The sequence below is a fragment of the Topomyia yanbarensis genome, chromosome 2, assembly GCF_030247195.1.
Source record: "Topomyia yanbarensis strain Yona2022 chromosome 2, ASM3024719v1, whole genome shotgun sequence".
NCBI classification, from domain to species: Eukaryota; Metazoa; Arthropoda; class Insecta; order Diptera; family Culicidae; genus Topomyia; species Topomyia yanbarensis.
The window spans coordinates 251,347,537-251,359,692 of NC_080671.1; the positions used below are offsets into that span (position 1 = coordinate 251,347,537).

Consider the following 12,156-nt stretch of genomic DNA (forward strand, 5'->3'; position numbering starts at 1 on the left):
AGCACTATTTGAATTTTTTTGAGGAAAAACTAAAAGACTTACGAACTTCTGCTTTTGAACTCCTTAAACAAAAAGTGTGTAGTCTTCAGACTGTTCTGTAAAGAGTCGTTCACATGGAAAGATGGCGGAAGGGTGAGTCAAATAGATTTATGAATTTTAGTCCTCTTCGTGCGGTCTGATATGATATGCTGGCCAGATTTGCTAGAAATATGTAGTGTTTGATATGGCGAAATGTTTGTTAATGAAACGGACATTGTGTATTATAGCAACATATCTAAATATGAAAAAGAAATTGCCAACATCGCTAGCCGCATACAGTCAACTGCCATCAATTATTCAGCAGGGCACAAAAAAAAATCAAAAATAAGAAGCCAGTTGTCTCGTCTTGTCTTAGGGTCCAACTGGCGAATTAAATTCGTCAGTTGAACATAGGCTGTGGCCCAACCAACGAATCACGACTGTACACAGTGTTTTAAAACGTCGTTTTCGTGCTCAAAATTGATAGCGTCTGAACCGTTGACTTTAGAGGTATAGTTTGTTCGGAGAAGTTGTTGTTCTTATGATTGCGCATCTACAGGAGTATACCGTTCAGTGATTAATTTACCTATAAGTGATATACGAAATTTATTTTCCGAACTAATTGAGATAGAGACTTTGTGTTTTCAACAAAGTTGTAGAAAATGTTACTTCAAAAGAAATTGCTGAAGACACTATATATCTAGCTTCAATAGTTTACGAGTTGTTACCAAACCTGGCAGCACTGACGGTAAAGCACATAGCGAACCCCCCCCGGTCGGAAACCGCTAGTCTGCGTTCGAATGAGGCCGATCAGAAACGTCACCAGCTCTATCAGCTACAACGAGCAAAACGTCATCGATAGGGAAATAAGCATTTAATGCAAGTCACCTTCGGCAGTCAGAAGCAGTATTTTTTATTGAATTGTTGGGTTACTTACTTAGAAGACCAAACTGTAGGTAAATGAAATATTATATTTGATGAAAACTATAAATATATTTTTTCTCGTTCAGCTTATAGAACACGGCATAAATAGCGGTTCTAATTAGAGGTCCAAAAATCTAACCTAACAAGCTTTAAGAGTTTGCTATCGAGTTACCTCTGGAGGAAAGGATGCCGGAAACGGATAAATTCGACTGCAAAGTCTGCCGCCGGTCAAACAACCTGGACGATATGGTGTTTTGTCCGGGATGTGAGGAATGGATCCACTACCAGTGCGCTGGTGTCGATAGTACCGTAGCAGACAAAAGTTGGCTGTGCGAAAAATGTTCAGCTCGTGCATTGGAACACGTGACATCGGCGGCAGGAATTCCCGTAATTAACTCTCCCGCTATACCGTCCGGCTTGCCGACGATCGCGACAACCACCGATACGACAAATTCCAGTCGTTCGCTACTGACCGAGCAGGCAAGGACAAACCTCCAATGGATCCAAGAGCAGAGAAGTACACTTGAGCGGGAGATAGAGGAGAATCTTATAATTGAAACGAAGCGGAAGAAGTTGGAGCTGCATCGGCTAGCCAACAAAGCCATTATGGGGATATTTGATCAGACGAGGGAAGAGCCTTCGACGAGCATGAATGAACCAGCTACGACAGGCGTCGTTAGTGTAGGGAACTGGATGCAAAGAATGGTTGATGAGATGAAGAATCTATCGATTGTTCAGGGGAGCACGGCGACAGGGGCGGTCAAGTCCACGTACGGCCATAGTTCCACACCGACGACCACAGGGGCTGTTAATATAAGTGCTTTTGATCCGTCTCTTTCGCCGACACTACTGGGTGCTGGAGCTGGCACAACGTATCTTCCTCCAAACGTAATTTCCCCCGTTCAGCTAACTATTGCTTCATCACAAACGCCAGTGTGCACACAGCCCACGAGTGATTTTTATCCTGGAACAATACCAACTAGTTTCGGTAGTCGAGTGCCTGTAATGACGTGCCACGGAAGTTCCGATCAAACCAAAGTTGTGACAGCCTGTCCTACGATTCCAACAGTTAGTTATCCCTCTCATTTTTCGGGATTGGTGGCCAGTACGGGCCTAGCTGGATCAGGCAACCTGCCAGCAGGTTTGTTTCGGCAACCGCAACAATTTCCCGGGTTACTGTACAATGTGAACTCAATGAGTGGGGCTCAGTCAACCGCCCCGCTCCCTCAATACCCCCCCGGGCGTATGTTTATCGATGGAGGCATTGGCGGTGAACAGTTTACACATCCACTACCGTTTCCTGGTCGAATAGCGAGCGCCATTGCAGCCGGCAGGGGACCGCCAGTGCTAGGGAACCCAATTCCAGAGCTTCCACCGATGTATAATCCAGTTCGTCTTTCACAAGCGACCCCCACTCAGCAACAATTGATGGCAAGACAGGTTATGCCAAAGGACCTCCCGCCTTTTAGGGGAAACCCAGAGGATTGACCTCTATTCTATAGTGCTTATATGAACTCAACAACAGCGTGTGGTTACTCGGACGTCGAAAATTTGGCCAGACTACAAAGAGCTCTACAGGGCAAGGCGTTCGAATCGGTGAAGAGTCGACTGCTGCTCCCAGCGTGTGTACCTCAGGTTTTATCTACGCTTTACATGTTGTACGGACGACCCGAACTGATCATCCAAACACTGCTGAACAAAGTTCGTGAGACGCCGGCCCCAAAGTCGGACCGACTGGATACACTTATATCGTTTGGGATGACCGTTCAGAATCTTTGCGACCATCTCGAAGCGTCAGGACAGCTGGCACACCTGTGCAACCCGGTCCTACTTCAGGAACTGGTGGAGAAGATCCCGGCGCAGATGCGCCTGGACTGGGCGCTGTATAAACGTCAGTTCGTCGCCGTTGATTTGCGAATATTTGCAGCCTACATGTCCACACTGGTGGTCGCGGCTTCGGATGTTACGGTCATTGCTGATTGTAAGCAGTCACGATCGGGGAAAAGTGAACGAGTTAAAGAAAGGAACTTCTTGAATACACATTCACCAAGCGAGTCTCCAAAAGAGCCCGAGGAAAAGAATGTGCCTGCACTGGTGCTATGCTTGGCGTGCAATGATGCTAACCACAAAGTCAAGGATTGCGAAACCTTTAGAAAATGGAATCCGGATAGGCGTTGGAAGATAGTCCATGATCATCGGCTTTGTAGGACGTGTCTGGGGAAACACGGAAGGCGCTCGTGTAAGCTACAAGTTCGTTGCGGAGTGGACGGCTGTCAGCTACGACATCATCGGATGCTACACTCAGAATGTCAAAAACAACAAAGCCAGGTTAGAGAAGGGCAGCAAGCGTCCAGCAATAACAAAAGTACCGAGGGCGGGGTGAATGCGCACCATACTACCGAGAGGTCAACGTTGTTTCGCATACTTCCAGTAAAACTTTTCTGGAAAGGGAGATCGGTAGAAACCTTCGCGTTCCTTGATGACGGATCAGCAATGACTTTAGTCGAGCAGTCTATTGCGGCGAGTTTGGGTATTGATGACGGAGAAGCAGCTCCCCTGTGTCTAGCTTGGACCAGTAACGTGACTCGTCAGGAACCTAACTCACAGCGTATTTGCATAGATGTTTCCGGTCTGGGAAAGAACGAACGGTTTTCCTTGAATGACACTAGGACAATAGATAGGCTGAACCTTCCGAAACAGACAGTGAAGTATGAAGAATTAGCACGGAAGTAAGCGCATCTACGAGGCTTGCCGGTCGCCAGCTACGAATCGGTTTCACCTGGAATCTTAATAGGATCGAACAATGCTGGTTTAATAGCAGCACTGAAAGTACGCGAGGGTCAACTAGGCGATCCTCTGGCGACCAAGACGCGTCTGGGCTGGTCAATCTACGGAAACACTGAGGATGGCGATAATTCAGCGAACTACACTCTACATATTTGTGATTATCAAGACAGATGTACAGCTGATCAAGAGTTACACGATCTAGTTAAGCGTCATTTCACAGTCGAAAATATGGGCGTGTCGGCAGACAAAGGCCCGGAGTCGGAGGAAGATAAGCGAGCCCGCCACATCCTGGAAGAGACGACCAAAAGGATTTCAAAGGGATTTGAGACGGGGCTATTGTGGCGTCATGACGGTGTGCAATTTCCCAATAGTTTTCCTATGGCCATGCGCCGCCTGGAATGTTTCGAGAGGAAAATGAACAAGGATCCTGAATTACGAGAAAGCGTGCAGCGCCAAATTGGCGAGTATCTGAAGAGCAACTACATCCACGAAGTTACTCCCTGGGAGCTGAAGTTTACTGACCCAGGAAAAGTGTGGCATCTACCACTGGGGGCAGTGAGAAACGCCAAGAAGCCGGGCAAAATCAGACTGGTGTGGGATGCCGCGGCGAAAGTCGAAGATGTTTCATTGAACGCCATGCTTCTCAAAGGTCCGGATCTACTAGTACCCCTCGCAGCGGTGCTCTGCGGTTTTAGGGAGCGTTCGATAGCAGTTTGTGGAGATTTGAAACAAATGTTTCACCAGTTCAGAATACGCCAACAAGATGTACACAGCCAGCGCTTCCTCTACCGTGAACACCCATCGTTACCAGTGAAAACGTTCGCGATCGACGTTGGTAGTTTTGGAGCCACATGCTCTCCATGTCAAGCGCAGTATATAAAGAACCTGAATGCTAGAGAGCACGAAGCCGCTTTCCCCCGGGCTGCGATGGCCGTACTGAGGAAACACTATGTAGATGACTACCTCGACAGTTTCGACACGGAAGAAGAGGCAATTAAGGTTGCTTTAGAAGTTAAGGAGATACACACACGTGGAGGATTCGAGATAAGGAATTGGCATTCGAATTCGAAAACCCTGCTTCAACGAGTCGGAGAGTCAAATCAACTACAAGCGAAGGTTATAAGCGTCGCCGCGGAAAGTGAAGCGGAAAGAGTGCTGGGTCTACTGTGGCTGCCCGAAGAAGATGTCCTGGCTTTCACAGCCGAGCTGCAGTTGGACGGAATCTCTCCGACGAAGCGGAATATCTTGCGCAGTGTTATGAGCTTGTTCGACTCCCAAGGGCTGCTATCACACATTACCGTTCAAGGTCGAACGATTATCCAAGACACTTGGCGCAGCAAAGCCGAGTGGGACGACGAGGTGATTGAAACGATTCGGACACGCTGGCAAAAATGGATCACACTGTTCAGCGGTGTGGGCCGGATCAGACTCCAAAGGGCCTATTTTCCCGGGTTTTCAGCCGCAGAAATCGGGCCAATTGAACTACACGTCTTTACCGACGCCAGCGAGGAAGCTTACGCGTCTACTGCTTACTTCCGGGCAGTGATAAACGGTAACGTATATGTCACGCTAGTTATGGCTAAGGCAAAGGTAGCACCATTAAAGGCTTTATCAGTACCTCGCCTGGAGCTGATGGGTGCTCTGCTAGGGGCAAGACTGGCAAAGGCAGCCTGCGAATATCATACGTTTCCTATTTGTCGACGAATAATGTGGACTGATTCAGAAACAACCCTGGCTTGGATTCAGTCCCAACACTGCCGTTACAGACAATTCGTAGCCTTCAGAGTAGGGGAGATCCTTAGCAAGACGGAAGCAATCGAGTGGAGGTGGCTCCCTTCACGACACAATGTAGCCGATGAAGCAACCAAATGGGGAAAAGGTCCCAGTACAGATGTCCATTCGCATTGGTTTTGCGGTCCCGACTTCCTATACTTGCCGGAAGTGGAATGGCCGAAAAGGACATCAAAGAAACCGCCGGAGACAGAGGAAGAGCTGCGGTCTTGCCTAATGCATCGAGTGCTGATCGTCGATGACGTCATCCGTTGGAGCAACTTCTCCAAATGGGAGCGTGTGCTGAGAGCGGTAGCTTACGTCCATCGCTTCGCAGTTAACTGCCGTCATCGAATTCAGAAGCAGCCAGCTGTGGTGGGTATCCTGAATCAAGAGGAATTGCAGAGGGCGGAAAACAGTCTCTGGCGTTTAGTGCAAGCCTCAGTATACTCGGACGAAGTAGCGGTGCTTAAGCATCGAAACGAGAACTCCAAAGGGAACATCGAGAAAACAAGTCCCGTTTACAAACTGACACCTTTTCTGGATGAGCATGGTGTAATGCGGGTCTCCAGTCGTATTGGCACCGTGCCCTTTGTTACGTACGATTTCAAGTTCCCGATCATCTTACCACGTGACCACCCGTTAACGGTGTTACTCGTCGGATGGTACCATCGCCGATATTTACACGCCAACCACGCGACGGTGTACAACGAAATTATTCAACGTTTCCACGTTTCTTGTCTTCGCACAGTAGTTAGAAAAATAGCGAAGAATTGCCAAGTTTGCAAGGTTTTTAGGGCTGCGCCAGCTGTTCCGAGGATGGCACCCCTGCCAGAATCTCGTTTCGCTGTTTCGGTGCGTCCATTCTCTTATGTTGGCTTGGACTACTTCGGACCCGTTCCGGTTAAAGTTGGTCGCAGCTGCGCTAAAAGATGGGTTGCTCTATTTACGTGCCTCACGGTGAGAGCCGTACATCTGGAAGTTGTCCATTCACTGACAACGGAATCCTGCAAGATGGCCGTTCGTCGGTTTGTAGCACGTCGTGGATCACCAATCGAAATCAGGTCTGACAACGGGACTAATTTTCTGGGAGCTAGCAGGGAATTAAAAGAAGAAATCGAAGCGATCGGGAAGCAGTTGGCGGAGACTTTTACCAATGCAACCACTAAGTGGGTTTTCAATCCACCACCCGCTCCCCATTTCGGCGGCTCTTGGGAGCGTCTTGTGAGATCGGTCAAGACGGCTCTGGGATCAATGACCGTCGAACGGAATCCAGATGAGGAAACGTTAGTGACCGTCGTTGCGGAGGCCGAGTCTATAGTAAACTCTAGGCCGTTAACCACTATTCCACTGGAGAACCCTAACCAGGAAGCACTTACACCTAATCACTTCATCCTTCTAAGCTCGAGCGGAATCACACAGCCGTCCAGAACTATACCCGAGACGTTGAAGATCACTCGTACAAATTGGAATATGGCCAGACAACTGCTGGACCGGTTTTGGAGACGGTGGATCAGAGAATATCTCCCAACTATCGCGAATAGAACCAAATGGTTCGAAGAAGTGGAGCCGGTGAAGGTGAATGATTTGGTGATGATCGTCAACGAGAACCAGCGCAACGGATGGACCAGAGGACGTATCCTGTCGGTGATTCGAGGAAACGATGGACGTGTCCGACAAGCAACAGTACAAACGACGAGCGGAGTACTCCGGCGTCCAGTGTCTAAACTGGCAGTGCTGCAGGTACAAGGCAGTTGTAACGCGGAGTCAGGGCCGGGAACGGAAGTGCGTTACGGGTCGGGGAATGTTACCAAACCTGGCAGCACTGACGGTAAAGCACATAGCGAACCCCCCCGGTCGGAAACCGCTAGTCTGCGTTCGAATGAGGCCGATCAGAAACGTCACCAGCTCTATCAGCTACAACGAGAAAAACGTCATCGATAGGGAAATAAGCATTTAATGCAAGTCACCTTCGGCAGTCAGAAGCAGTATTTTTTATTGAATTGTTGGGTTACTTACTTAGAAGACCAAACTGTAGGTAAATGAAATATTATATTTGATGAAAACTATAAATATATTTTTTCTCGTTCAGCTTAAAGAACACGGCATAAATAGTGGTTCTAATTAGAGGTCCGAAAATCTAACCAAACACGAGTTATGGAACATATTATATGGAAGACCCCTTAAAATTAGTTTTTTCATGATAACTTTTTTAGATATTCTCGTATCTTCTTGAAATCTTTCACAAAGTTGTTTGTGGTATCGAAACACATATTTTTGCTTAACATAGTTACTTCCTATCTGTTGAATTTAAAAAGATATTCCAAATTTTACGATATTTTTGGGGTAACTTCCACCTTAAATAATTCGTCAAGCAGCAAAAAGGAGCAAACAACATCATAACATACTGAAAGTACTAGCTTTTTACTTTCATAAAATGGCCCGATTCTTAGTCGACCTAATTCTCCCCGAGTGTTATGTTCAATAAAATATCCCATCACAGTGGTATAAAATGAAATATTCAAGCGCACTGCAATAAGCAGCATCTTTTCATGGTAAATTGCATGAAACATATTCATCGATGTCCAAAAAAAGGAAAAGAGAACTTTGACCACAATCGAGATCAAAGTACGAAACGTAGCATATCGTGCGTTCGAGAAGTGTGTCACGTGAAATTTAAGCAATCAGTGGATACTGATTAGCTTGGAAAAATAATGAAAATCCCACCAGAAGGATTATTAATGTCTTTCGTGACAATTATAATGGAGCTTGATTAACGTCACCTGTTCACAATGTGGATTCTGTTGTGACTGAGGCTCGGGGATGGCTAAAAAAGTATATAACAATTTTTAGAAAACGCCAAAGCTCTTCTAGCAGAAGAAGAAACTTTGAAGATGACGTAGAAAACGATTATTAAAAATAAATTCATTTATCTAATTTATAATGCAAATATCGATATTATTAAACACATCCAAAACTGCAATTTGATTTTTGAAAGGCAAATCATATGCATTGCATGTTATAGGCGACCGTGTTCTATGCAATTTACCATAAAAACATGAAGCTGTTTGTCGCAGTGCGCTTGAATATTTCATTTTATACCACTGCGATGGCATATTGTATTGAACATAACACTCGGGGAGAATCGCGTCGACTGACAATCGGGCCATAATATGAAAGTAAAAAGCTAGTACTTTCAGTATGTTATGATGTTGTTTGCTCCTTTTAGCTCCTTAACGAATTATTTAAGGTGGAAGTTACCCCAAAAATATCGTAAAATTTGAAATATCTTTTTAAATTTAACAGACAGGCAGTAACTATGTTAAGCAAAAATATGTATTTCGATGCCGTATACAACTTTGTGGAAGATTCCAAGAAGATACGAGAATGTCTAAAAAAGTTATCATGAAAAAACTAATTTTAAGGGGTCTTCCATATAATATGTTCCATAACTCGAAAACTATTGCAGCTAGATATATAGTGCCTTCAACAATTTCTTTTAAAGTAATATTTTCTACAAATTTGTCGAAGGCATAAAGTCTCTATCTCAATTAGTTCGGAAAATAAATTTCGTATATCACTTATAGGTGAATTAATCACTGAACGGTATACTACTGTGGATGCGCAATCATAAGAACAACAACTTCTCCGAACAAACTATACCTCTAAAGTCAACGGTTTAGACGCTATTAATTTTGAGCACGAAAACGACGAAAACACTGTGCTGTATCAACATTTTCAAAGTCAATAGAAACCAACTTTATTTAAGGCCTGAGAATGGCGGAGTGAATTTGGTTCACCCCAAAAGCAAAGCCAAAGCAATGTTTATGAAAAACATACTCTATGAAAATGAAAACTGATGAAAAATACTTACTGGAATTAGTGCAACTAAACATGCTGACAAGGAGCGGTAAAGATTAGATAACTGAAACAAAAACGATTAGGCGCAGTCCACTCACTAAGCTATCAATAGTGTGACATCCTGACTAATGAGATGGTTAAGGACTTGAATGTCTTTCATTTTTGATTCTTTCAAACTATCCCAGAAATAAAGATTAACAAATACAGGTTGTTTGAAACACTTTATTTTCCTATTGAATATTTTATTATGAAAGTTGACCGAACAGTAATCAGTCTGCAAATTTAACGATAGATCTACTTATTGCTCACTTTATGAGTTAAATATTTTTCGATGCACGGTGCTTAATTTAAACTGTGATTTCCATTTTATCATTTACAATGAACGTTTTTTTGGTTTTGGACGCACAACTGCTAAAGTAATCTTACCTTGAGCTGTTTTCAATAAAGTGGAACAATCCTCGAACGATGTATTGTTACAACTTGCTGCATTTATACTCGTGACAATATCACCTTTTCTTATTTTTCCACCAGCTTCTGCTATTCCTCCGGATAGCTAATAATACAAAAAGAATAAATATATAAATCACCAAATAGAGTCAAATTACTTAGATTGAAATTAATTTGTATTTGGCTGTACTACGCTATATTTCTCTTTAAGTAAAAGGTTTGGGAGGATACCACTTTTTCTTCACTAAGGAGAAAATAACATTATTAAAACTTTTTCCATTCGTAGAAATATAGCATAGTGCATGATACATTGGCTTGTAAAAACAAATCAAGTTCTCTATAGCCGTAAGCTCGAAGGCGTAATAACTGTTTTTAAAACAGATTCACTTTTAAACCGACGCAAAATAGTTGGTAAGCTTAAACCAAAAGATGCTGTCATTTGTATGGCTGCGTTCTGATCTGCGATACACGACAATGCTGAAAAACAACAATTTCAAGTTAAAGAAAATGAGTAAATTGGACAATACGGTGAATTATTATTCATTCCGATATTTTATTGCATTAAAATAGCATTTCTTCGTCATATGTTTCGTTCCATAGCGTGTGAGAACAAATTTGTCATATTGTAGCCGATAAGTTTGTTAACTTAGAACTTTAATGTGTTGGATAGTTGGCCGATGATGTACAGCACTTTGAAGTGACATAATATTCAATGCACGAAAGTAAATAAATTGGTATACATATGGGTCATTCCACGCGAAGTGATCAAAAACAGATGCAAACTTGAAATCGACCTTCACGGATTTTAACCAAATTTGGTGTGATTGTTTATCTGGAACCAATTAAAAACCCCAATTTTTGTATCAATTGAACCACCCCTCGGGTCATTAGAGCACCCCCGTTTTGATAAATTGCCAAAACCCTTGATTTTCTTTTGATCATATCTCCGGTTCTATTGACTCTAGAATCAAACCGCTAGATGGCTTTTGAATGCAGTCGTGATTCGCTGGTTTGACACTTTTTAACTGGACAGCTTTTTAGTTGGACCTCCGCTAGTTGGACCACTGTCCAACTAAAAAGCATCTGAACGTCAAAATCTCATGTCAAATTGACTTTGACAATCTATCTAACATCCTTTTAAACTACTAATATCTTCTTTGGAGAGTTTTTGACATTTGTCAGTCGGTCCAACTAGCGAATTAAATTCGTTAGTTGGACATAGGCTGTGGCCCAACCAACGAACCACGACTGTATGTATTTTTGGCGGCAGTGCTGCTAACTATGCGATTTTTTTTAGTTAAATATTAAAAATACATTTTTCTCTCAATAGATATATTTTAATTTTGAAAATTCTAATACCATCGTATTCCTCAGATATTTTTACATAAGAAACACTTATAACAAGGACAAATAATAAAGACGTAAATCGTACAAACAAATCATACAAAATATGTGGCTTATTTTAGAACGAGTGACATCGGTCCCTTTAGATTTAACTGCACTCACCACTTGATGGCTCCCCAGTTTGAGTGCACTTTAAATGGAAAATCATCAACGCAGGCCTAGATGCAGACAAATGAACAAAATTTCTAAGCAGCAGGATGCGGAAGTGAAAAATGGTGATAGAAAATTACTTTTGGTGTTCTTTTTTTCTTCGAAACGTCGTGTATTTGTTGTTTTTGGCTGAATACGAATAATAGGTGAATACCCATTCTGGAATAATTGATAAGTAAATAAGAAATGAATGGCTTATATAAACATAATTACATTTTTTGAAGGAAGCTAATCAGTCGCGTGAAACTGAAGCTTCCAATAGTCAAGACAACGGTAACAGCACCTGGGTTATTGGCTTCATGATGCCGGTTGTTGGTGTCAGTAAGTGTATCGATGGCTTACATAGGACGGCTCCCACCATAGTTAAGTAAGGTTGCCTATGACTTCCTTATCGATAACGGTAAGATGGAAATTGAATTGATCGCTCTCGAAGCTGAAGATTAATTTTTGTCATTTCAGATTTTCCAGTGTTTAATACGCTTATGATCGACGGTAATGCATGGTAAGCCAATCGATACCTAGGTCGTTACATCGAATGATAGCGTTTTCGTTTGCTTGCAACCGAATCTAGTCATATCAACTGGAATATAATTCGTAAGTCTGGCTCCTTAAGAAACAGTATTTCAATTGTGTACCCTTATTTTATTTATTTTTGAGATGAAAAAGCCATATGTACTCAAAATTTTAATAAAAAACTCAAGAGTCTGATTTGTTCTCCTTTTTGATGTTTTTAAATACTTCTTGAGCTTATTTCATTCTCAGCCGGTTCTCTGTTCGCTGCAGAAAAAAGGAACC

At 43.0% G+C, this 12,156-nt stretch overlaps 1 protein-coding gene and 1 long non-coding RNA gene across 2 annotated transcripts; both read left to right on the plus strand.

Annotated features, from left to right (window-relative positions):
* The first annotated feature begins 2,451 nt into the window (after window positions 1-2,451).
* LOC131680239 (uncharacterized) lies at window positions 2,452-7,443 on the plus strand. Its single transcript, XM_058960958.1, has 2 exons — window positions 2,452-3,650; window positions 3,705-7,443. Exons 1-2 carry the CDS (start codon window positions 2,452-2,454, stop codon window positions 7,441-7,443), a joined length of 4,938 nt encoding a protein of 1,645 aa, XP_058816941.1.
* Window positions 7,444-11,409: 3,966 nt separating this feature from the next.
* On the plus strand, window positions 11,410-11,896 carry LOC131683071 (uncharacterized). Its single transcript, XR_009304345.1, has 3 exons — window positions 11,410-11,507; window positions 11,586-11,761; window positions 11,821-11,896. It is a non-coding gene; the product is annotated as an uncharacterized LOC131683071 (long non-coding RNA).
* The last annotated feature ends 260 nt before the right edge of the window (window positions 11,897-12,156 follow it).